We start from the raw sequence: 22,331 nt of genomic DNA on the forward strand, positions 1-22,331 counted from the left end.
CTCAAGTCATTCTTTCTTGTTTATTTATTTATTTACTTACTTACTTAGTCTTTTTAGGGCTGCGCCCGAGGCATATGGAGGTTTCCAGGCTAGAAGTCGAAGCGGAGCCACAGCCACAGCCACAGCAACAACGGATCCGAGCCGCGTCTGCAACCTATACCACAGCTCACGGCAACGTCGGATCCTTAACCCACTTAGCAAGGCCAGGGATGGAACCTGCAACCTCATGGTTCCTAGTCAGATTTGTTTCCACTGCACCACAATGGGAACTCCTTTATTTTTTTCCTTTTTGGCCACCCCTCGGCATATGGAGTTCCAGGGCCAGGAATCAAGTCCAAGCCGCAGTCTTGACCTAAGCCACAGCTACGGAAATGCTTGATCCTGAACACACTCTGTGGGGCTGGGGGTCAAATCCGTATATCCCATCACTCCCAAGACACTGCCAATCCCACTGCACCACAGTAGCAACTCCACCCCAAGTCTCTTTTAAAATGCTCATTTGTCGTGGCATAGTGGGGAACCATGAGGTTGTGGGTTCAATCCCTGGCCTTGCTCAGCGTGTTAATGATCTGGTGTTGCCGTGAGCTGTGGTATAGGTCGCAGACGTGGCTCGGATCCCACATTGCTGTGGCTCTGGCGTAGGCCGGTGGCTACAGCTCTGATTCGACCCCTAGCCTGGGAACCTCCATATGCCACGAGAGTGCCCAAGAAAATGGCAAAAAGACCAAAAAAAAAAAATTAAAAAAAAATAAATAAAATGCTCATTACATAGATCACTGATCAGTAAGTAAAATAATATATATTTAAGTATACATATATACACACACACATAAATATATATACATATATGCATATACATGTACACATACATATATACACATATACATATACAAATGTGTGTTATGTATATGTTTATATATTTTTATATGTGTTTTATATATAAAATAAAGTCTGAGTCAGCAAGAATTCCAAGTACGCAGTCTTTTTCTTTTCTTTTCTTTTCATAGCTGAATCTGCAGCATGTGGAAGTTCCTAGGCTAGGGGTCAAATTGGAGCTGCAGCTGCAGGCCTACACCACAGCCACAATAACACCAGATCCAAGTCCCACCTGCAACCTCCATCTCAATGCTGGATCCTTAACCCACTGAGCCAGTCCAGGGATTGAATCCTCATCCTCACAGAGACAAAGTCAGGTCCTTAACCTATTGAGCCACAATAGGAACTACCAAGTATGCAGTCTTTTTTAAGTGGTAATGGTTAGGTTTTTTTGTTTATTGGGTTGGTTGGTTTGGTTTTGGTTTTGGCTGACCCACAACATATGGAGTTCCCCAGCCAAGGATCGGACCCTAGCCAGAGTTGTGACCTAAACCGTAGCTGCAGCAACACCGGATCCTTAACCCACTGTGCTGGGCCAGGGATCAAACTGTGTCTAGCACTCCCAAGAGGCCACCGATCCTGTTGCACCACAGCAGGAACTCCGGTAATGGTCAGGTTTTTAATTGTACAAATTCCTTCAAATAGGAATTGTATAAATTCCCACAAATAGCATGCTCTCTATAAGACCTTGCTATTAACCAAAGAGAATGTGCATAATCTGAGTACTTATGCTAAATAAGCAGAAAGTTAACTTCTTCAGTTTCCTAAGAGGTTAAATAAATGGTCTGGCAGATGGTCATTTGGGCTACCTGCTGCTGGTTGGAGGATGGGGCCCAAAACACCCTAACAGTCAACCAGATGGTAATTAACAGTCTTGGACAGCAGTATATGAGCTCCGCTCCTCTGAGAGAACTATTTACTTGAAGCAGTAACTTACATCTGCTAACATCTGGAAAGACTTATCTTTGCATCATTAAGAAACACAGACTAGTCTAATTGAATAAAGCAGTTACAAGAGCCATTAGTACAGAGATACTGAGAACTTCAACATTACGCTACATACCTTAGAATAGCATACACTTAACAGTGTTTACCATTTGCCACGCATTGTTGCAAATGCATGTATTACTTCATTTAATCTTCACTACAGCCTCTTAAAGTAGGAATTTTTTTTTATTGTCTCCATTTAACAGATGAAAACAGACACACAGAGAGGTCAAATAACTTAGGCAAGATTACAGAGGTAGTAAATACTGAAGCCAAGGTGAACCTGAGCAATCTCTTTTTTTTTTTTTTTTTTTTTTTTTGCTTTTTAGGGCCACACCTGCGACATATGGAGGTTCCCAGGCTAGGGGTCTAATCGGAGCTACAGCTGCTGGCCTACACCACAGACACAGCAATGCGGGATCTGAGCCACATCTGCGACCTATACCACAGCTCCCAGCAACACCGGATACTTGACCCACTGAGTGAGGCCAGAGATCAAACCAACAACTTCATAGTTCCTAGTCAGATTCATTTCCAATGCTACACAACAGGAGCTCTGAACCTCAGCAATCTTGAGCCAGAGTCCATGCTCTTAATTCAGAGGAGTTTTGCCTTATATAAAAAGTCAAAAGGCTCTTTTGAAATGCGGACAAAAATTTAATATAAAACCGTGTTCACTGTGGCATTATTTATAACTTAGAGAAAACTGGAAACAACCTAAATGCCTCAAGATAAGGAGAATGGTTAAATAAATCATGGTAAAGTCATTCACTTACAATGAAATATCATGCCATTATAAATATTTATAGGAGTTCCCATCATGGCTCAGCGGTAGCAAACCCAACTAGTATCCATGAGGATGTAGGTTCGATCCTGACCTGCATCAGTGGGATAAGGATCCGGCGTTGCTGTGAGCTGTGGCATAGGTCACAGACATGGCTCAGATCTGGCGTTGCTGTGGCTGTGGTGTAGGCCAACAGCTGCAGCTCCAATTTGACCCCTAGCCTGGGAACTTCCATACGCTGTGGGTGCAGCCCTGAAAAGCCAAAAAAAAATTATAAAAATATTTATAGGGAGTTCCCATTGTGGCTCAGCAGGTTACAAACTGGACTAGTATCCATGCGGATACAGGTTTGATCCCTGGACTCACTCAGTGAGTCAAGGATCCCGCATTGCTGTGAGCTGTGGTGTAGGTTGCAGATGTGGCTTGGATCCCGAGTTGCTGTGGCTGTGGGGTAGGCCAGCAGCTGCAGCTCCAATTTGATCCCTAGCCTGGGAACTTCCATATGCCACACATGTAGCTCTAAAAAGCAAAAAAACAAAAAATTTTTAAAAATATTTTAAAAATGTTTCATGACTTGGGACAACGTACCCACTGTAATGCTGAGTGCGGGAGCAAAAAACGGGATACGAAATTGTATTAATGATGCCTAACCATGTAAAAAAATAAGCTCAGATACAAACTGGAAGGACATACTCTCAAATAAGAAAAAACAGTTATTTCCAGGTGGTGGGATTAGGGTGTTTATATTTTTCTTTTAGTGTTTTCCACAATGAACATGCATTATCCTACCATCAGTTTAAACAAAGGTAATTTTTTCTTTTAATCGAGCTGCACGAAACTCCTCAAGCAGTTGGTATAAACAGCTAAAAAGCTTCTAATTTGTCTAAATTTCAGTTAGTTACCTTGCTTGGGATAATACCCTTTGAACATCAAACAACACAGTCAGCACATACCAAAAAGAATGCGCATCTTCAACTTTGGAAACTGAATTAAAATACAAATATTTTCAATTTTAATCAATTTTTATTCTCTAATTATCTGTAGGATTATTTTACAAGAAGAGAAATGAATTTAACTATTTAGAGGCCAAAAACCCAGGAATGGCTTTGCTAAAACAGATTAAGGGACAAAAGTCTTACTAGGGAGGAAGAACAGCTGTTGCTAATCCAACTATTTACCCTTTGACCCTCTATCTGGCCAATAACTGAACAGTATCAATTGTTTTCCTGTATTATGTGCTGTTTACAATCCCTGAGAGGCATGAAAGCCTAGAAAGCTGACAGCCTTTATTGGGGAGGCCCTTGTCTGTGGCACAGGAATCAGAGCAAGTAGCTGTCCTGAAGTCACAGGTTCCTTTACTGTTCCTGTTTTATAGCCTAATTGGCCCCCGAACATAAATCAATTATTTCTCCTGTTTTAAGCAACAATGACTTCTATTCTCTAACTTCCCTTGTATCAAGTCAGTCCTTGTTCTCTTGAGTTTTACAACTACACGGTAAACATGATGGCTGAGGAGAAAACTTGGGGAGCAGGGCAGACTGGGGTTATTTGGAAACAGAAGCACAGAAAGGTTATGCTGTTTTGAACTTTTCTTGACCTTTGACTGCCCTTGTCCCTAGTTTATGCTAATAGGCTGGGTACAGAGATGTTTCTTGTAGAAATGAACTTAGCCTGAACCTGTGCCATAACATTGGACTCCAGGAAGCCCAGGAATCATAGGAAGGCAGCCAGAGTGTGAACAGCTGCCAGTATTCTAAGCATGGCTACCCATCTGCTCTATCACAAAAAAAGGGAGGGAGGAGGGAAAAAGGCCATATGAATCAGACAAAGTCAACCCTTCCTCATCTAGTTCCAACACATCCCACCAGTTGTCCCAAACTTACTGCTACGACCAGTGCCAAGCACAATAGGAAATCAGCAATAATGGTATTCCCTGGCCCAAAATAAGCAAGTAGGAGAATGCCCTGTCAGGAATTAGGGGGGTAAGGGAGCCATTAGCACCTCTAAATTCCAACGATGTATCACAAAGAAGACTCTATGGTTCTTTATCTAATGTGCAAAAGTCCCGAGGCATTAACATAGAAGACATTATGCCTTCTCAGTCAGAAGCCATGGATTTGTAGTATCAACAACCATCACCAACCTAACACAACATACGTGTGCAGCCCATTTCAGTGCTGAAGTTTCCTATCACGTGGTAGCATGCTCATCTGAACCCCAAGATTGGTTCAGACCAAAATGATAAACTTTTATTTCTACCTATTCATTATTATAATATTAGATCTTTATATATTTCCTCTAATACAAAGACTAAAAATACTATTAACGCCACAAAAATATTATGAGGATTATGGAGAATAATGGCCACATAAGCTAATAACTTTTAAAAGAAGAATGATTTTCTTTAGGTAACTCCCATTCTATACAGATATGTAAAATTATGATTCAATATCTATACATTCTCATGGAATGGAGACCTCTATAAAACACCATATCTAGCTAGTGATTCTATGAAGAAATGTTAAATAAGGTAGAATTATTTGGTCCAGAAATAAGAATATCAAGTGCCTTTCCTAGAAGATACACGTGAGCTTTTTCTAATTGTGACTAAGTGCAGGAAAAGAGAATAAATCTGGTTACCACGTGCTAAGTTAGAGGTTTAAATAAGTGTTTTTTGTTTTGTTTGGGGAGGGACAGGGGGGCCACATCTATAGCATATGGAAGTTCCCAGGCCAGGGATTGAATCCAAGTCCAGCTGCAACAGCTGCGGCAATTTTGGATCCTAATCCACTGTGCCAGGCTGCAGAGACAATGCCAGATCCTTATCCCATAGTGCCACAGCAGGGACTCCTATAAAGTGTATTTTTAAATAATTCTAGACAAAGGAATATTTTCCAAAAGGCTGTTAATAAATGAAGGCATGGAGTTTCCGCTGTGGCACAGTGGGTTAAGGATCTGGTGTTATCTTTGCGGCAGTTCAGGTTTGATCCCCAGCCCAGGGCAGTGGGTTACAAAGGATCTGGCATCGTGGCAGTAGGTCACAACTGCAGTTCAGATCAGATCCCTGGCCCAAGAACTCCAAATGCCATGGAGCAGCCAAAAAAGAAAAAGAGAAAAAAAAAAAAGGATCTGGCATTGCTGCAGCTGACAGCCTAAGAATTTCCACATGCCATGGGTGAAGCAAAAAAAAAGAAAAGGAAAGAAAAGAAAAATGAGGGTGGGACCTAGACTTTATTTATTTGTGTATCCCTGGCGCCTAGAACTGGGTCTGGAACAGAGAGAACATTCAATTTTACAGTGAGCTCTCAATTTTCTGGTTTGTTATATTTGTAGTTCTGTCTGAAAGATCACAGGTCATGTCAATGTCCTTCCTGCTGTTCAAAAATGCTTCTAAGAAAGGACCATGACTCAACAATTTACCTTTTCCTCCCCCTAAATGATGGCTATTCATAAGACAAAGACAAAGTGAAAACAGTGTGTTCACTCAAAGGTACTGGGATGTCAGGTGGGAAGGTGGCTATACTGAGCCTATACACCTAACAAAGCTGACTCTGAACTCCATTACTTTTACAAAGACAAATCTATTTTCCTAAGGTTTGATAAGCATTATGAGACTATTTTGTCTCACAATTAATAAGCATTAGTTGAACAAACATGAATGTTTAATATTAAGGTGTGTAAGAAATATATGTGAGAAGGTCCACACCCTCAGAGAGCTGATATTAGCCAGGATGATGAGAAAGTGAACTTTATCACTTACCTCAACAGTAGAATGGTGACAAATAACCACTCAACATGGCCCTAACAAGTAACAGAACTAGAAAAAAATAACTCTAGATCATCTCAGGGGTTCTCAATCTAAAGTATCACTCAACATTTTTGACATTATAGCAAAATAAGGTGTGTATACACTAAATATTCCCATGTCCATATCCCAGAATGGTGTATGCCACCTCAGGAGAGCACTATACAAATACAGATGATTGTTTACAATCAAGACTTACAGTCCTGAAAATTATCATTTAATTAGATCCTGAAATTGTCATTCACATACTTTAAATTTAAGAATGTAGATGAAGATATCTTAGAAATTAAAGTGTGGAACAAAGGACATCAACCACAAATATCTAAACATTTATACAATCTTTCTTTGAAAGAAATTACGTCAAAATTAGTCGCTACTTTTAAAAAGTGACTGTGGGTATATGATTGTATGTGTGCATAAATGAAAGCACTATTTTTGTTGTTGGTGGTTTCATGGGATGATAGAGAACAAGGAGACTAGTATTAAATAGAAAATTTTAGGGAGTTCCCGTCGTGGCGCAGTGGTTAACGAATCCGACTAGGAACCATGAGGTTGCGGGTTTGATCCCTGCCCTTGCTCAGTGGGTTAACGATCCGGCGTTGCCGTGAGCTGTGGTGTAGGTTGCAGACGCGGCTCGGATCCTGCGTTGCTGTGGCTCTGGCGTAGGCCGGTGGCTACAGCTCCGAATCAACCCCTAGCCTGGGAACCTCCATATGCCGCGGGAGCGGCCCAAGAAATAGCAACAACAACAACAAAAAGACAAAAGGACAAAAAGACAAAAAAAAAAAAAAAAGAAAATTTTAGCAAAGAATTTTCTATTAAATAGCTAGACTCTGGGAGTTCCCATCGTGGCTCAGTGGAAACGAATCCGACCAGCATCCATCAGCATGCGGTTTGATCCCTGGCCCCTTTCAGCTGGTTAAGGATCCAATGTTACCATAAGCTGTGATACAGGTCACAGACATGGCTTGGATCCCACGTTGTTGTAGCTGTGGTAGCCCGGCAGCTGTAACTCTAATTTGATCCATAGCCTGGGAACTACCATATGCTGCAGGTGTGGCCCTAAAAAGCAAAAAAAACAAACAAACAAAAAAAAAACTAACTCTGGCTACCAAATAATATTAGGAGAAGAAAACAAAACCAGAAAAGAGAGAATGCCCTTCCCATAATCACAAATTAAAGTAAAATACATCTCAGTCAATAGGCCTATCAATGACACTTTAAATTACACATTTAAAAGTACGAACACATATTTTCTTATCCATGAACACTGGGAAACATTCATAACTTACTAGTGCTTGGGTCGAGCTCTGCCAATTCATCCTGACAAAAACCTAAAGAGAAAACAATAGAAAATTAAGATTAAAAGTCATGTATTACCCCAAGGTGTCTTCAAATATGAAAAATCAAGTATCAGGTAGTAGGAAAAAAATCCAGATGCACAAGTCAAATCTGGATTTGAATCCTAGCTCTAAAACATTCAGCTACTGTGTATCCCTCTCTGAGCCTTCATTTCATCATCTTTATGTTAAAAATGGAGACAGTAACAGTACCTATCACAGAATAGTAATGAGGATTAAGTGAGATACTGATATAAAATGCTTATTGCACGGTCTTTGGCACGGAGTAGGAGCTCAATATAAACAACAGCACAAATAACTGTGAGTAAGCGTGCCAATGTTAGCTGAAATAAAAATTCATAGTAAAATTACAATCCATTTAATACTCATCATGTTCTACTTATCAATTATTTTTTAAAGAAAACAAAATATATAAAGTAAGAACTTGTAAAATATTGAACAGGGTAATGTTACTTAAAATGTTCACAGTTGCAGAATAATTTTACATATTCACACAAATGCAACAAACACTTCCATTAATAAGTATGCTACTCAGGTTGGAATAAATACTTTTCGAAGCACATTTCAGGCCCCCAAAACCTGAACTACATTGGTATGTAGCTATCGCAATGAAGAGAAATATCAAGCACAGTAAAGAGCAAACACACAGTAGGTGTTCTATAATGAAAGTTCTATTTTCCTGGAACAAATGCTTACTTTCTCCAGTTTGCTTTCTACTCATCCTCAGGTTTAATATTTGCTCAGAAAAGCTTTTTCTTGTCTCTCTTATTCTTGTCTCATATACATCGTCAAAGCCCCTTATTATAATTATCTATAATGCTTTGTGCAATCATCAATAAGAAATTACTTGGAGTTTCCTTGTGGCTCAGTGGTTAGTGAACCCAAGTAGGATCCAGGAGGATGTGGGTTCAATCCCTGGCCTCGCTCAGTGGGTTAAGGATCCAGCGTTGCCATGAGCTGTGGTATAGGTCGCAGATTCGGCTTGGATCCTGTGTTGCTGTGGCTGTGTGGTGTAGGCCAGCAGCAGCAGCTCTGATTTGACCCCCAGCCTGGGAACTTCCATATGCCTCGGGTGCAGTCCTAAAAAGGCCAAAAAAAAAAAAAAAAAAGAAAAAGAAAAAAAAGAAATTACTTGCTCGGTGTCTGACGCCACTATTAGATTATTCCACCAAAAGTGCTTTATTACCCCAAGGGAAGGGACCTGGCCTATCTTGTTCACATCTGTATCCCAATTATCTCTTACAAGCCTAGCACAAAGCAGTGGTTCAATAAACATCAACTCTAGTATCTCAGTGGTAAATTTTAAAATAATGGAGGAGTTCCCTGGTGGCTCAGTGGGTTAAGGATCTGGCATTGCCACTGCTGCGGCTCAGTTCCTGGCTGTGAGCCATGTTCTATGCAGGCACAGCCAACCAAAAAAAAAAAAAAAAAAACACAAAAACACAGAGCCAAACCAGGCCTACAGGGATACAAGAGCATTTTCTGTCATCAGAGCTGGGTATCCAGAAGCTAAAAGAGCAACTGGGGGTCATGTGGAGAACAGTGATTCAAACAGCTAGCAGACTGTCTAAACACCACTTTTAAAGTCCTTGCAATTCTGAGCAGTTTGCGCCACACCATTCACCAAACATGCCACATTCCTTCTTGCCTTCCTGTACTTCCTCTTCCTCTCCACTTGCTACAGAACTATTCATCATCTTTTAAGATTCAGCTCAAATATCATCACCACTATGAAACATGGAAAATAAGAGAGGCCTCTCCTAGATTCAGAACTTAAGTAACTGCCTCCTCCACTAGATAGTGAGCTCTTCAAGGATCAGAACAGTGCCATATTCATCTGTGGCGCTGCTTCTGTGCCCAGAACAGTTGCTGATACATTATGAAAGGTGCTCAAATGCAGGATGAACTAAACAGAAAACACAACCCTGCCTCTAGATCAGTCTAGGGGAAGAAAGTCACAGAATGAGAAAATCTAAGTCTAGAGAGTTCCAGCTGTGGCATAGTGTGTTAAGAATCCAACTGCATCAGCTCAGGTCACTGTGGAGGTATGGATTTGACCTCCAGCCCAGCAAAATGGGTTAAGGATCCAGTGTTGCCACGGCGGCAATACAGGTTGCAGCTGCACCTCAGATTCAATCCCTGGCCTGAGAACTTCCATATGCCACGGGTGCAGCAAAAAAAAAGAAAAAAAAAGAAAAGAAAAAAGAAAATCAGTCTAGCTTGAAAAGTGTGTGGAATGTCTGAATGATGAGATTTGATCTGGAAAACCAGAGTTTAGAAGCTGCTAAAGAAGGCTCATCTCAGAACAACTTTAAATAAAGCCTTTCTATGTAAATGCAACGGGAATCAGAACAACTGTGGAGAGATGCCAGGTAATGAGGAAATAACTCATTATTACACATGGGTCCAATATTGAATATCCTGCCAGAGTGAAAGGAGAATAAGCATTCACTTAACATAAATTGACTAAAAAATAGGACAAAAACACAGGAAAGCAGAATAGCATAGTGGGAGAATTATAGTTCTAGCCATGTTAGTTATACGACGTTAAGCAGTCACTCTGTATTCTGGACCTCAGATTCTGGACATTAAATGAAAGAACTAAACTAGAAGTCTCAAAAAAGGACAAAACCTAATATATTTTCTGAAAACAACACTCTGCACTCAAAAGTAACTAGATCAAACACAAATAAAGAGAGGGTGACTAAAAAACAGAGACAATACTATGACAAATAGTTAATGTGGACATGTATTGCTTTTATCTGCCTAACAACCACTCCCTCCCTTCTGTCAATGGTATCCTGATTTTCCTTTGGGGACTTATCCCTTTTACACTCTCAACCCATATGACCCAGGCAGGATTGACCCTAACCCTGCTATAAATCAGGATTAAGAAGAGCACTTACCTTTTGGGTCTGCTAAAAGGATTAAATGAGATAGTGTAGGTAAAGACTTTGCATAGTACTTGACAAAGTCAAAGTTCAATATATGTGAGCGACTACGACTAACTAAACCTAAGGGTCCATCCAATCTAATGCTGTATCTGTGGTGGTCAAGAGCAGACTGTAGGAGGGCAACTACTGACCCATTCAAGAGATCGTCCTCAAAGATTTGGAACGGAAGCCCAAACCCCCTAACATCACTAATGTCATTTAGTTACCTGCTGTGATCCTTGAAACTATGTTTATACTTTAAGACCATAAATTGCCTGATGCAGTAATTCCAGATGCAGTACACCACCAGTGAAGAAAAAACTCTAAATTTGCCCTAAAAAAATTCCTCCAGTGGTAACAAAGAGCCCTGATTATGGAATTCAGTAACTAAGTCTACCTTCCCTCCATCCAGCCCTGAGACCACTAGCTAATAATGTTGTCTCTGGCTTTACAGATCATCACTAATTCAGGAGGCCTAAGGAGATATGGAGAACAATGTTAATCCTACCGCCTGACAACAAGTCAATGGAATGGCTAGATCTGGTTACTCTTCTCAAACAGTCTTGCTCAGATTCTCAGCAACCAGATCTAGCTAGCAAAATGATTCTTAGCTAGAAGAATCCAAATCGCTGCTAGAAGTAACCCCAATGTGTGTTCAACACAAAGGCAAAGGCTTATCAGAATTGTTCAGTAAAAAGCAGACTCCTAAGCCACATAAATATACAAATATAACCCCCAAAACTTCTGCCTCACAGAATACAACATATTAGACAGATTTGGATATGTTCTGAGAAATCCACGGTCTTTGGCTGGTGACTTAAATTGCTTTAGAAAGGGAGAGACAAGAAACACAGATTGGGTCCTAAGATGATAGACATATCACTAAGTCAGTGTGCTTGCAAGCAATCTGAAATTTACTGCAAATTTAGTGCAAAGCTTTTATTCAGTTACCATGGTTTAACTTAGAAAACAGATGCCTGGGTCTGAGTTAGATTTGGATTCAAACCCCAGATTGGCCACTGTTTTTGTTTAATCAATTATCTTACACCTACTTCCTGAAATGGAGATAAAAATAAGCATCTTGTTCAATTGTTGTAAGATCTGGTAAATATATATAAATCACTTACTTTATAGCAAGAGATCAATAAATGGCTCAAGGTCTAGGAATTTTATTACAAAGAAAGATCTAGTTGATAAGCTTTGCTCCAACAGGAAAGATTTTGGCCAAAAAAAAACAAACAAAAAAAAACAATGACTCCTCAATCTGTGATTGGCTACAGTAACAGATTTAGAAATTGATTTTTTCTTTACTGTTTTTACTATAAAGTTATATATTTACCACAACAGTATCTTAAACTTTGAGCATCCCTTTTTTTCTAAATTGAGAACAAATAAAAGCTATGGGTAATGCCAGTAAACAAATTCAAGCCCAGGAGTTCCCGTCGTGGCTCAGTGGTTAACGAATCCGACTAGGAACCATGAGGTTGAGGGTTCAATCCCTGGCCTTGCTCAGTGGGTTAAGGATCCAGCATTGCCATGAGCTGTGGTGTAGGCTGCAGATGCAGCTCGGATCCCGAGTTGCTGTAGCTCTGGCGCAGGCCTGTGGCTATAGCTCCAATTGGACCCCTAGCCTGGGAACCTCCATGTGCCGAGGGAGTGGCCCTAGAAAAGGAAAAAAAAAAAAAAAAAAAAAAAGCTAAAAAAAATAAGTTAAATTGTGGCAATTGAAATATAAGCTTTGCACTATATTTACTTTTTCATATACTTTTTTTTTTTTGCCACACCTGTGGCATATGGAAGTTCCCTGGCCAGGTATCGAACCCAAGCCACAGCAGCGACAATGCCAAATCCTTAACCGCTAGGCCACCAGGGAACTCCATACTTTTTCATATACTTTTAAATGTGAGGTATGAAGTTGAAGCAGTGCTTCCAGAAGCAAGTCAAGGATCTAAAAGGATTCTGAAATTGCTCTCCTTAGTTAGGTTGCCCTACTTTGTGCTCCCCACACCAAATCCTAATCAGGGCTACTAACCACGAATTCAGGTTCCAGATAATTTTATTTTCTGTACTCCTCAAGAAAAAGCTAGAAATCTCTACCCAGGATTTGTACTGATATACCAGAATCATTTACTAGTCCTTTCTGGACCAACAGCTCTGGTCACTTGCATCAGTTTCCCATCTGCTTTGTGTTCCCTGATCATGATTAGGTTCCCAATGAAACCCTGTATCCCTTTTTCAGTCAGATCTGGTCTCAGTCCTAACTATATCTCTAACCCCAAGGCTGAGGCATGTCCCAAGATCCCAGGAAAGTTTGCTCAGTAAATGTTGAGGAATTATTTTTCTCCAAAAAGCAATAGTACTAAACAACGTGCCACTACAATGAAGTTCTTGCCAAAATATCAAGTTCTAAAAGAAAATAATCATTTCACTATTCTCTGCCTTTAAAGTCTAGTACAGCAATATCCTAATAGAAATTCCTATAATGATGGGAATACTCTTTATTTACATTGTCCAAATGATAGCCAGTAGCCACACTAGCTACTGAGCACCTGGAATGTGACTAGTGTGACTGAATTTTTAACTAAATTTAATTTTAACTAATTTAAGTAGTCACATAAGGCCAGTGGCTCTTATAATGGAAAACATAAGACTAGAAAAAAAGGCTTCCCTCTTCTAAATTTGTGATGCCACTTTTTGGATTCTGTTGTAGCTTTAAAGTTAATGAAATATAGAAATGCTTATACTAGTGTCATTTACTAACCTATTCATAAGTTTATCAACTGTTATCAGAACAGCAACTCCATCAACATAGCAAATAGTCACTTATTCCTTCAAATGTTACTAAGTTTATAAATGTTACCCAGATTATAACAGGTCCTAAGCTTGGAAGATACAGATATCAGTAAGGCTGACCCTACTGTCACAGAATGAATAGTCTAAAGGGATACAGAATAAAAATTAAATATAGAGCACATCAATGTAAATGTACTTAATGCCACAAACCTGTACACTTAAAAAATGGTTAAAATAGTAAAGTTTATGTTATATATATTTTAACTTCAATAAAGTGATTAAAGCCATGGAATTCCTTGTTGTGGCGCAGCAGAAATTAATCTGACTAGGAGCCATGAGGTTGCAGGTTCCATCCCTGGGCCTCGCTCAGTGGGTTAAGGATTCAGCATTGCCATGAGCTGTGGTGTAGGTCACAGACAAGGCTCGGATCTGGCGTTGCTGTGGCTGTGGAGTAGGCTGGCAGCAATAGCTCCGATTAGACCCCTAGCCTGGGAACCTCCATATGCCATGGGTATGGCCCTAAAAAAAAGACAAAAGACAAAAAAAAAAAAGAGAGAGAGAGAGCGATTAAAGCCAAATGAAGATAGTGAAATAAATAATAACTTTTTTAAAAAATTAACTGTCAGGAGTAAATGATGGACAGATGGGAACAGATGAACAAGATACAACTGAGAAGTAGTACAAAGTAGTAAAACCATGTATTTTGATATCAGAATAGGTTTGAGTCCTGGCACCATCACTTACTACTTGTGTTCGCTTAGGAAGTGACTTCACCTCTCTAAGCTAATTTCCTCATCTGCAGATTGTCATGAGGATTCAATGAAATGATACACTTAGGTCAGGGGTAAGTGCTTGATAGCTGTGATCAATATTAGTGAGAGCAGAAGTTCCCTGGTGGCCTAAGCAGGGATCTAGGGATTGTCACTGATGCAGTCCAGGTTCAATTCCTGGCCTGGGAACTTCCACATGCCACAGGTGGGGGCGGGGGGGGGGGGAGGCACCATGGGACCCAAGAGCATGTAGAAAATAAGCATTCACCAGACAAACAGAGCTATTTGAGAAACAGATGCAGAGTAAGTCACATGTAAAAGGCATGAACAGAGAAAGGTAAAATATCACCTGATAATGTGATTTAACTAGAGTCCCAGCCAGGGCCATATCATAAAGAGGTGTTTTGGTTTTTTTTGTTTGTTTGTTTGTTTGTTTTAAGGCAAAAAATAGATCTATTAAGATAGGATGCTTGTAAGATATGCAAGCGGGCAGGCACGGAAGCTCTGCTCATAAGGAGTTTTAACTGCCATATATAGAGAGTCTTCAGCTTTTATTCTACAGGTAACAGAGTCACTGAGGAAAAGAAATGCAGGGATATACCTAAGTTTGTCAATACCAGCCCAACCCTCACTAACTTCAATACAGTGGTTCTAGGAGTTCCCATTGTGGCTCAGTGGGTTAAGAACATAGTCTCTGTGAGGATGTGGGTTGGATCCCTGGCCTCCCTCAGTGGGTTAAGGACCTGGCAGATATACATATGTGGAATGGTTCTAAAATTTCAACCAGGTAACTTAAATCATAAGGAGTTAAAGGAGGGGGGTGGTTCTGAGGGAATAGCCAAGATACACATGGCAAACCATCCACAGCTCTTTAATTCCAGGAACTCTTCCCATTTTTTTAGGCCCCCTCCCAACTCCATCTTCCAGGCTCCTTTTGGTACAAAGAATGGCATGGGCAGAGGCTGAAGAGGAATGTGGCTTTTTTTCTAAGTAACAAACAGCTAGCCAGACAATTGCCTGCCTTACAGCCAGGTTTGCAGTCTGCAAGTCAGACCCAGATTCAAGCAAATACAGAAACACTTTTCTTTGGATTGGCTAAGCATTAAATTCACATCTGCCTCTTTCCTTTCTATCCGGTGAGTAGGATGCCACTTGGACCATTAGTTTTTGTTTCTCATAGGCAACCTGATAAACTATACTTCAGGAATAATAGAAAATGCTTTTGAATACAAGGACATGGCACCACAGTTCACACAGCAAAAGCTGGCTGGCAGAGCTTCAAGTCATATTTCCTTTTCTCCACCTACAAATGTCAAGGTCACATTTTAAAAATTGCAACAAAAACAAAGCCTTTTTCCTAATGTCATTTTCTTACCATGGAATCTTAGGGGCCAAAAAAAAGAGAGACGAAGAAGGAGAAGGCAAGGATAACCTATTGTGCCCACATATTTGCTCAGCTTAAATGCTGCTTACAGGAAGTGTCTACATTTCTATGAAAACATTAATAAGTTCCATCTGATCAACCTACATCACTTTTTGTACAGTTTTTCTGGCCTCTAGCTTTGTAATTACAGCCTTGAAACCATACGGCAGGCAGAAAAGCCAGCCCAAGATTATGACATTTCGATTTTAACATATTAAAAAAATAATAAAAGCAGTACAGAGCTTCAAGGATAAGGCTACAGAACCAGAAGGTGGAAACAGTTTAGGAAGGCAATTTGGTTTGATGAGTCAGAAGTCATTAGCGTTTCTATGGAAATATACTGCAGGCATTTCTCAGAAAACTGCGTGTACTGATGAGCCTCTGACATTTTTCATTTACAATTTCTGGATCTCTGGAGTAACAAAAGGGATTGTTGGTAATTCTTCATTCAGCATGGAGGTTAAAGAAATTTGAAAATGCACGTATTTTTTAAAATGCACACATGTAATAAAATGTATAAAATAATCTGTCAGCTGCCATTAACTGAGTCTTTACTACGTGACAGGCATTGGCTTGATACTTTACTGAATTGTTCCTAAAAGGAGATACTATTATTTCCATCTTATAGATTTAAAGGGATTACTGTATTCTATTACATGGAAAAAAGTCACAAAAGTCAAAACAGGAGAACTTCTATTCAGAGCAGTCTGACTAATAAAACCCCACCCTTGCAACAGCCAGATAGATGGGAACTTGACATCATTTCAAAGAACAAACTCTGACATTCTCACAAAAGCAGGGCCACACAGTCCAAGAAAAATACCACACCTTGGATGAGTCCACTATAAACCTCCCCTTGAATAATCCAAGACGTCCATGTAAGAAGCAGCTAGAGTAACTTCACTCACCAGATCAAGCCAAACACAAAACTTTACATGAATGAATAAATTAATTAGACAAGAACTAGCTTCTTGTGAAAAAATATATGTTGCTCCCAGAAGCAGGGAAAGTGAAGTGTTGTTTTTTTTTTTTTTTTTTTTTTTTTGCTCATTGTCATTTCAAAGACTAAATGAAGAGTCTTACAGACCAAGGATTTGACTGACCACCAAAGGTTTGTTTGACCACGGTCACAGAGCTTTCGGGGTCATTTCAGAACGTGCTCCATACAATCCTCAACAGATGGTTTGATGGAACAGAAGAAGCCAGATCTGTTCAGGAAATCCATTAGTGAGCAGATGTAACCAACGAGATGTCTCCAAAGCAGCAAAATATACCTTTTTCTTATTCTCTTTGAAAACCTCCATATAAAAATGGAACAGCATGGATGCACAAAGGGCCTGGAAGATGTGCATTCTTGTGAATCAATTCTGGAAATTTATCCTACGGATGGGAAATAAATAGTACAAAATAAGAAGCCACCTGAAAATCCAACCACGGGAGAATGTTTAAATCATGGCACACCTATTCAAAGGAGAATTTGTGAATATTACAAATGTTCATTAAGTTTACAATGGGCAAATATCATATAAAAATGTAAAATCATACTCTCAGAATGAGCTCAGCTATATTCCAGCACATACTAACATAGTAAAGCACATTTTGGTCTTTTTTTTCCTCCAGTGATTTTAAGTGTGGGCCTTATGGCTGATTTTTTTCCCTCCATTCTACTCTTTTGTTGAAAATACGTCGTTTTTCATGGAAACAACCTAAATGTCCATTGACAGAGGAGTGGATCAAGAAGATGTGATACATATACACAATGGAATATTACTCTGCCATTAAAAGGAATGAAATACCGGCATTTGTAGCAACATGGATGGACCAAGAAATTATGCTAAGTGAAGTCAGTCAGACAATGAGACATCAACATCAAATGCTTTCACTGACATGTGGAATCTGAAAAAAGGACACAATGAACTTCTTTGCAGAACAGACACTGACTCACAGACTTTGAAAAACTCATGGTTTCCAAAGGAGACAGTTTGGGGGTGGGGAGATGTGCTGGGGTTGTGGGATGGAAATCCTATAAAATTGGATTGTGATGATCATCATACAACTATAAATGCAATAAATTCATTGAGTAATAAAAACAAAAAATAAATAAAATAAAAACTTATGGACCACACTGAAAAAAAAAAAAGAAAATATGTCGTTTTTATAAACAGAAATATGCACACTTAAAAATCCTAAGAACAGGAGTTCCTGTCGTGGCTCAGTGGTTAACGAATCCGACTAGGAACCATGAGGTTGCGGGTTCAATCCCTGACCTTGCTCAGCGGGTTAAGGATCCAGCATTGCCGTGAGCTGTGGTGTAGGTTGCAGACACAGCTCAGATCCCGAGTTGCTGTGGCTCTGACATAGGCCAGCAGCTACAGCTCCAACTCGACCCCTAGCCTGGAAACCTCCATAGGCCGAGGAAGCGGCCCAAAAGAGATAGCAAAAAGACAAAAAAAAAAAAAAAAAATCCTAAGAAAATGTTTTGGCTTAACTCCCTAAAACTGACCACTTCAACTGAGGGAAAAAAGCTCCCAGACATCCTCTAAAAGACTTTCACCTTTTTTTTTTTTTTTTTAGTGCTGCACCCACGGCATATGGAAGTTCCCAGGCTAGGGGTCTAATTGGAGCTGCAGTCGCCAGCCTATGCCACAGCCACAGCAACGCCAGATCCGAGCTTTGTCTTCAACCTACACCACAGCTCACAGCAATGCCGGATCCTTAACCCACTGAGCAAGGCCAGGGATCGAACCTGCTACCTCATGGTTCCTAGTTGGATTCATTAACCACTGAGCCATGACAGGAACTCCTTAAATTACTTTAGAAACATAATTCTGGGCACTAACCTTTCTGACATACTAACTAGTTAATCATTAATACCTAAAGCTCAGTACCATCACTCACGTCCCAGCTTCAGAAATCCATTGTGTGGAAACAAACGCATACAACATCTTTAATCTTTCACCTCAGAATCTTTCAAATCGAAAGCAAAGATAGTTGCTGGTTAATCATATCTATGAAATAACCCCCAAAAAAATTTTTAAAAACTATTCAACTAGAATCAAGATAGAAAAGCAAAAACCAACATATGTTTATAGAACCGCATAAATGCAAAGGACACTCCACAAAAAAAGATTAAAGGTTAAAAAATACTCTTGTCACTTCTTAGACACTAAACTTTTCTCCATCTTAAAATTAAATTCAATAAATATTTATCTAGCATTTTCAATACAGGGTACTATGCTAGGTTAGTAAGTGATACAAATATGAATAAAGCCGACTAACCCTAGATTCTTAGAAACTAAATGTAAAAACAAGAATACGAGGAATTACGGATACAAGGAATCGTGAAGTAAATGTCATTAATGAAGACTCTAGCAGCAATGGCCAAAGAGCACTTATTTCTTCCCGGGGGAAACTGGAAAAGACTTAGTGGCAAATGGCACTTGAATCAGGCTAGTCAGTAAGCCATACACAGTTGATCCTTGAACAATGTGGAAGTTAGGGGTGCTGAACCCCCACCCCTGCTGTCAAAAAGCAAGTATAACTTTACAGTTAGCCTTCCATATACGCAGTTCCACATCTGTGGATTTGACCGACTGCAGATCACGAACCTTTACTGTGCATATTTACTGGAAAAATCCATATATAAGTGGACTCATGCAGTTCAAACACATGTTTGTTCAAGGGGTCAACTGAATATATTCTGGATATATTACCCATCATTGGCAAATATTTCCCCCAGAGACAGTCATATCCTCACAGACAAAATTATGTAGGTCCTGCCTTACATGTTTGTCCTAAATGAAATCAAGAGGGTTAAAAAAGGCCAAATCCAGCACACACTCTACACCCTCATCCTGGGCTGGACGGTCTCATCCACATGTTTTCACCTGTACTTCCCAAGTGGTGACCTCTAAACTTTCAATTCCAAATGAGACCGTTCTCCTGAAACACAGACCCAGCCATTCAAACACTTACTGTCAATACCCACCAGGATATTGCAGAGGCTCCATCAAATTCAACAGGCCAAATTGAACCTTTACTTACTGTTTGAAACCTGCTTCTCCTGTGCTCCTACTCAGGTTCTTGGTATCACAAACTCTCATTTCCCAAGCCAGAAATGCTCAGGGATTCCTCCTGGGCTCCCACTTTACCATGCTCCCCTAAATCCCACCCCAATCAATTTAATAAATCATTAGGGCATTTTCATTCTCTCTCAAGTCTCCACAGACATAGTTCAAGTCTTCTCACCACCCTAGAATCCGATGCTATTATAGCTATTCTCCCTGCTACCTTTCTTTTCTCAATTCCTGGAACTTACATTTCCCAATCCACTCAAAAATCTGTTGGCTCCCCATTTTCTTTTTTTAAAATCTCGACTAACTTTTTATATGTCACAAATCTTTTTTTTTGTTTTTGGTCTTTTTAGGGCCGCTCCCATGGCCTATGGAGGTTCCCAGGCTAGGGGTCGAATCGGGGCTGTAGCCGCCAGCCTACACCAGAGCCACAGTGACGCCAGATCCAAGCTGCGTCTGCAACCTACACCACAGCTTATGGCAATGCCAGATCCTTAACCCACTGAGCGAGGCCAGGGATCGAACCCGCAACCTCACAGTTCCTAGTCGGATTCATTTCTGCTGCACCATAATGGGAACTCCACAAATCTTTTATTTCATCTTATTTTAATTTTTTTTGGCTTTTTGCCATTTCTTGGGCCGCTCCCACGGCCTATGGAGGTTCCCAGGCTAGGGATCAAGTCGGAACTGTAGCTGCCAGCCTACACCAGAGCCACAGCTATTCGGGATCCGAGCCGAGTCTGCAACCTACACCACAGCTCACGGCAATGCCAGATCCTTAACCCACTGAGCAAGGCCAGGGATCAAACCCACAACCTCATGGTTCCCAGTCGGATTCATTAACCACTGCGCCACGACGGAAACTCCACAAATCTTTTATTTAAAAAAATTTTTTTTTTCTTTTTCAGCCGCCCTCCGGCACACGCAAGTTCCTGGGCCAGGGATCGAATCCAAGTCAGAGCTGTGACCTATGCCACAGCTTCAGCAACAACAGATCCTTAAGCCACAGTGCCTTCACAGAGACAAGCTGGATCATTAACCCACTATGCCACAACACGAACTCTATTTCTTAAAATTTTTTTTAGGGCTGCACCTGCAGTATATGGAAGTTCCTGGGCTAAGGATCAAGTTGGAGCTGCCGCTGCCAGCCTATACTACAGCCACAGCAATGCAGGACCTGAGCCACATCTGTGACCTATACCGCATCTTGTGGCAAAGTTGGATCCTTAACCCACTGAGCAGGGCCAGGGATAGAACCTGCATCCTCATGGATACTAGTCGGGTTCTTAACCAGCTGAGCCACAACGGGAACTTTTTCTTTTTTTTTTTAGCCACACTCACGGCATATGAAAGTTCCTGGGCCGGGGATCAAACTTACATTGCAGTTGCAACCTGCACCACAGCTACAGCAACCCAAGATCCTTAACCCACTTTGCCACAAGGGAACGTCTTAAAATTTTTTTTTTTTTTTTTTTTTTGTCTTTTTGCCATTTCTTGGGCCGCTCCTGCGGCATATGGAGGTTCCTAGGCTAGGGGTCTAATCGGAACTGTAGCCGCCAGCCTACGCCAGAGCCACAGCAACACAGGATCCGAGCCTCAACTGCAACCTACACCACAGCTCACGGCAACACTGGATCGTTAACCCACTGAGCAAGGGCAGGGACCGAACCCGCAACGTCACGGTTCCTAGTCGGATTCGTTAACCACTGCGCCACGACGGGAACTCCGGGAACTTCTTAAAATTTTTAACTGAAGTATAAGTGATGTATAATATTAAGTAATTATAGGTGTACAACACAGTGATTCACAATTTTAAAGGTTATACTCCATTTATAGTTATCATAAAATATTGGCAGAGTTCCTGCTGTGGCACAACAGAATCAGCACTGTCCCTGCCACACCAGGATGCAGGTTCAAGCCCCAGCCCAGCACAGTGGCTTAAAGGATCTGGCATTGCCATAGCTATAGCACAGGTCACAACAGCAGCTAAGATCTGATCCCTGGCCCAGGAATGCCATATGCTCTGTGGTGGCCAGAAAAAGGAAAAAATAAAATGGCTATATTCCCTGTGTTGTACAATATATCCTTATAGTTTATTTTACACATAATAGTTCAAACCCTTTAATCTCCTACCTCTGTTATTGCCCCTCCTGCCTTCCCTCTCCCCATTGGTAAGCACTAGTTTGTCCTCTACATCTGTGAGTCTGCTTCTAAGTTTTATTCCTTAGTTTGTTGTATTTTTTAGAGTTCACATGTAAGTGATATCAAACAGTATTTGTCTCTAACTTATCTCACTTAGCATAATACCCTCCAATCCCATCCATACTGCTGCAAATGGCAAAATTTCATTCTTTTTACGGCTAAGTAGTACTCAATTGTGTTTGTGCGCACATATATACACACACACACACACACACACCACATCTTTATCCATCCATCTATTGATGGACCCTCAGGGTATTTCCATATCTTGGCAATTATAAATAATGCTGCTATGAACACTGAAGGTGTCTGTATCATTTTGAA

At 40.5% G+C, this 22,331-nt stretch overlaps 1 protein-coding gene and 1 long non-coding RNA gene across 7 annotated transcripts in view; one reads left to right on the forward strand and one right to left on the reverse strand.

Annotated features, from left to right (window-relative positions):
- NR6A1 (nuclear receptor subfamily 6 group A member 1) overlaps positions 1-22,331 on the reverse strand; it is a 245,479-nt gene that overhangs the window by 198,790 nt on the left and 24,358 nt on the right. For all 4 annotated transcript variants that reach the window (XM_084960881.1, XM_084960300.1, XM_021098706.2 and 1 more), the window contains 1 exon segment: positions 7,745-7,786. In XM_084960881.1, the coding sequence (XP_084817007.1) occupies positions 7,745-7,786 (42 nt within the window).
- LOC110256222 (uncharacterized) overlaps positions 1-22,331 on the forward strand; it is a 106,188-nt gene that overhangs the window by 62,564 nt on the left and 21,293 nt on the right. The window contains exon 4 of one of the 3 annotated variants that reach the window (XR_014827757.1): positions 15,212-17,844. The exons of the other annotated variants lie outside the window; for them this stretch is intronic. This is a non-coding gene — a long non-coding RNA (uncharacterized LOC110256222). Of the gene's footprint in view, positions 1-15,211; positions 17,845-22,331 lie in introns of those variants that run through there. 3 annotated transcript variants of the gene reach the window in all.

Source organism: Sus scrofa, chromosome 1, assembly GCF_054392235.1.
Source record: "Sus scrofa isolate SSC_HxYL_T2T_F1_AM1 chromosome 1, Sscrofa_HxYL_maternal_Yorkshire_Landrace_v2.0, whole genome shotgun sequence".
Lineage (NCBI taxonomy): Eukaryota > Metazoa > Chordata > Mammalia > Artiodactyla > Suidae > Sus > Sus scrofa.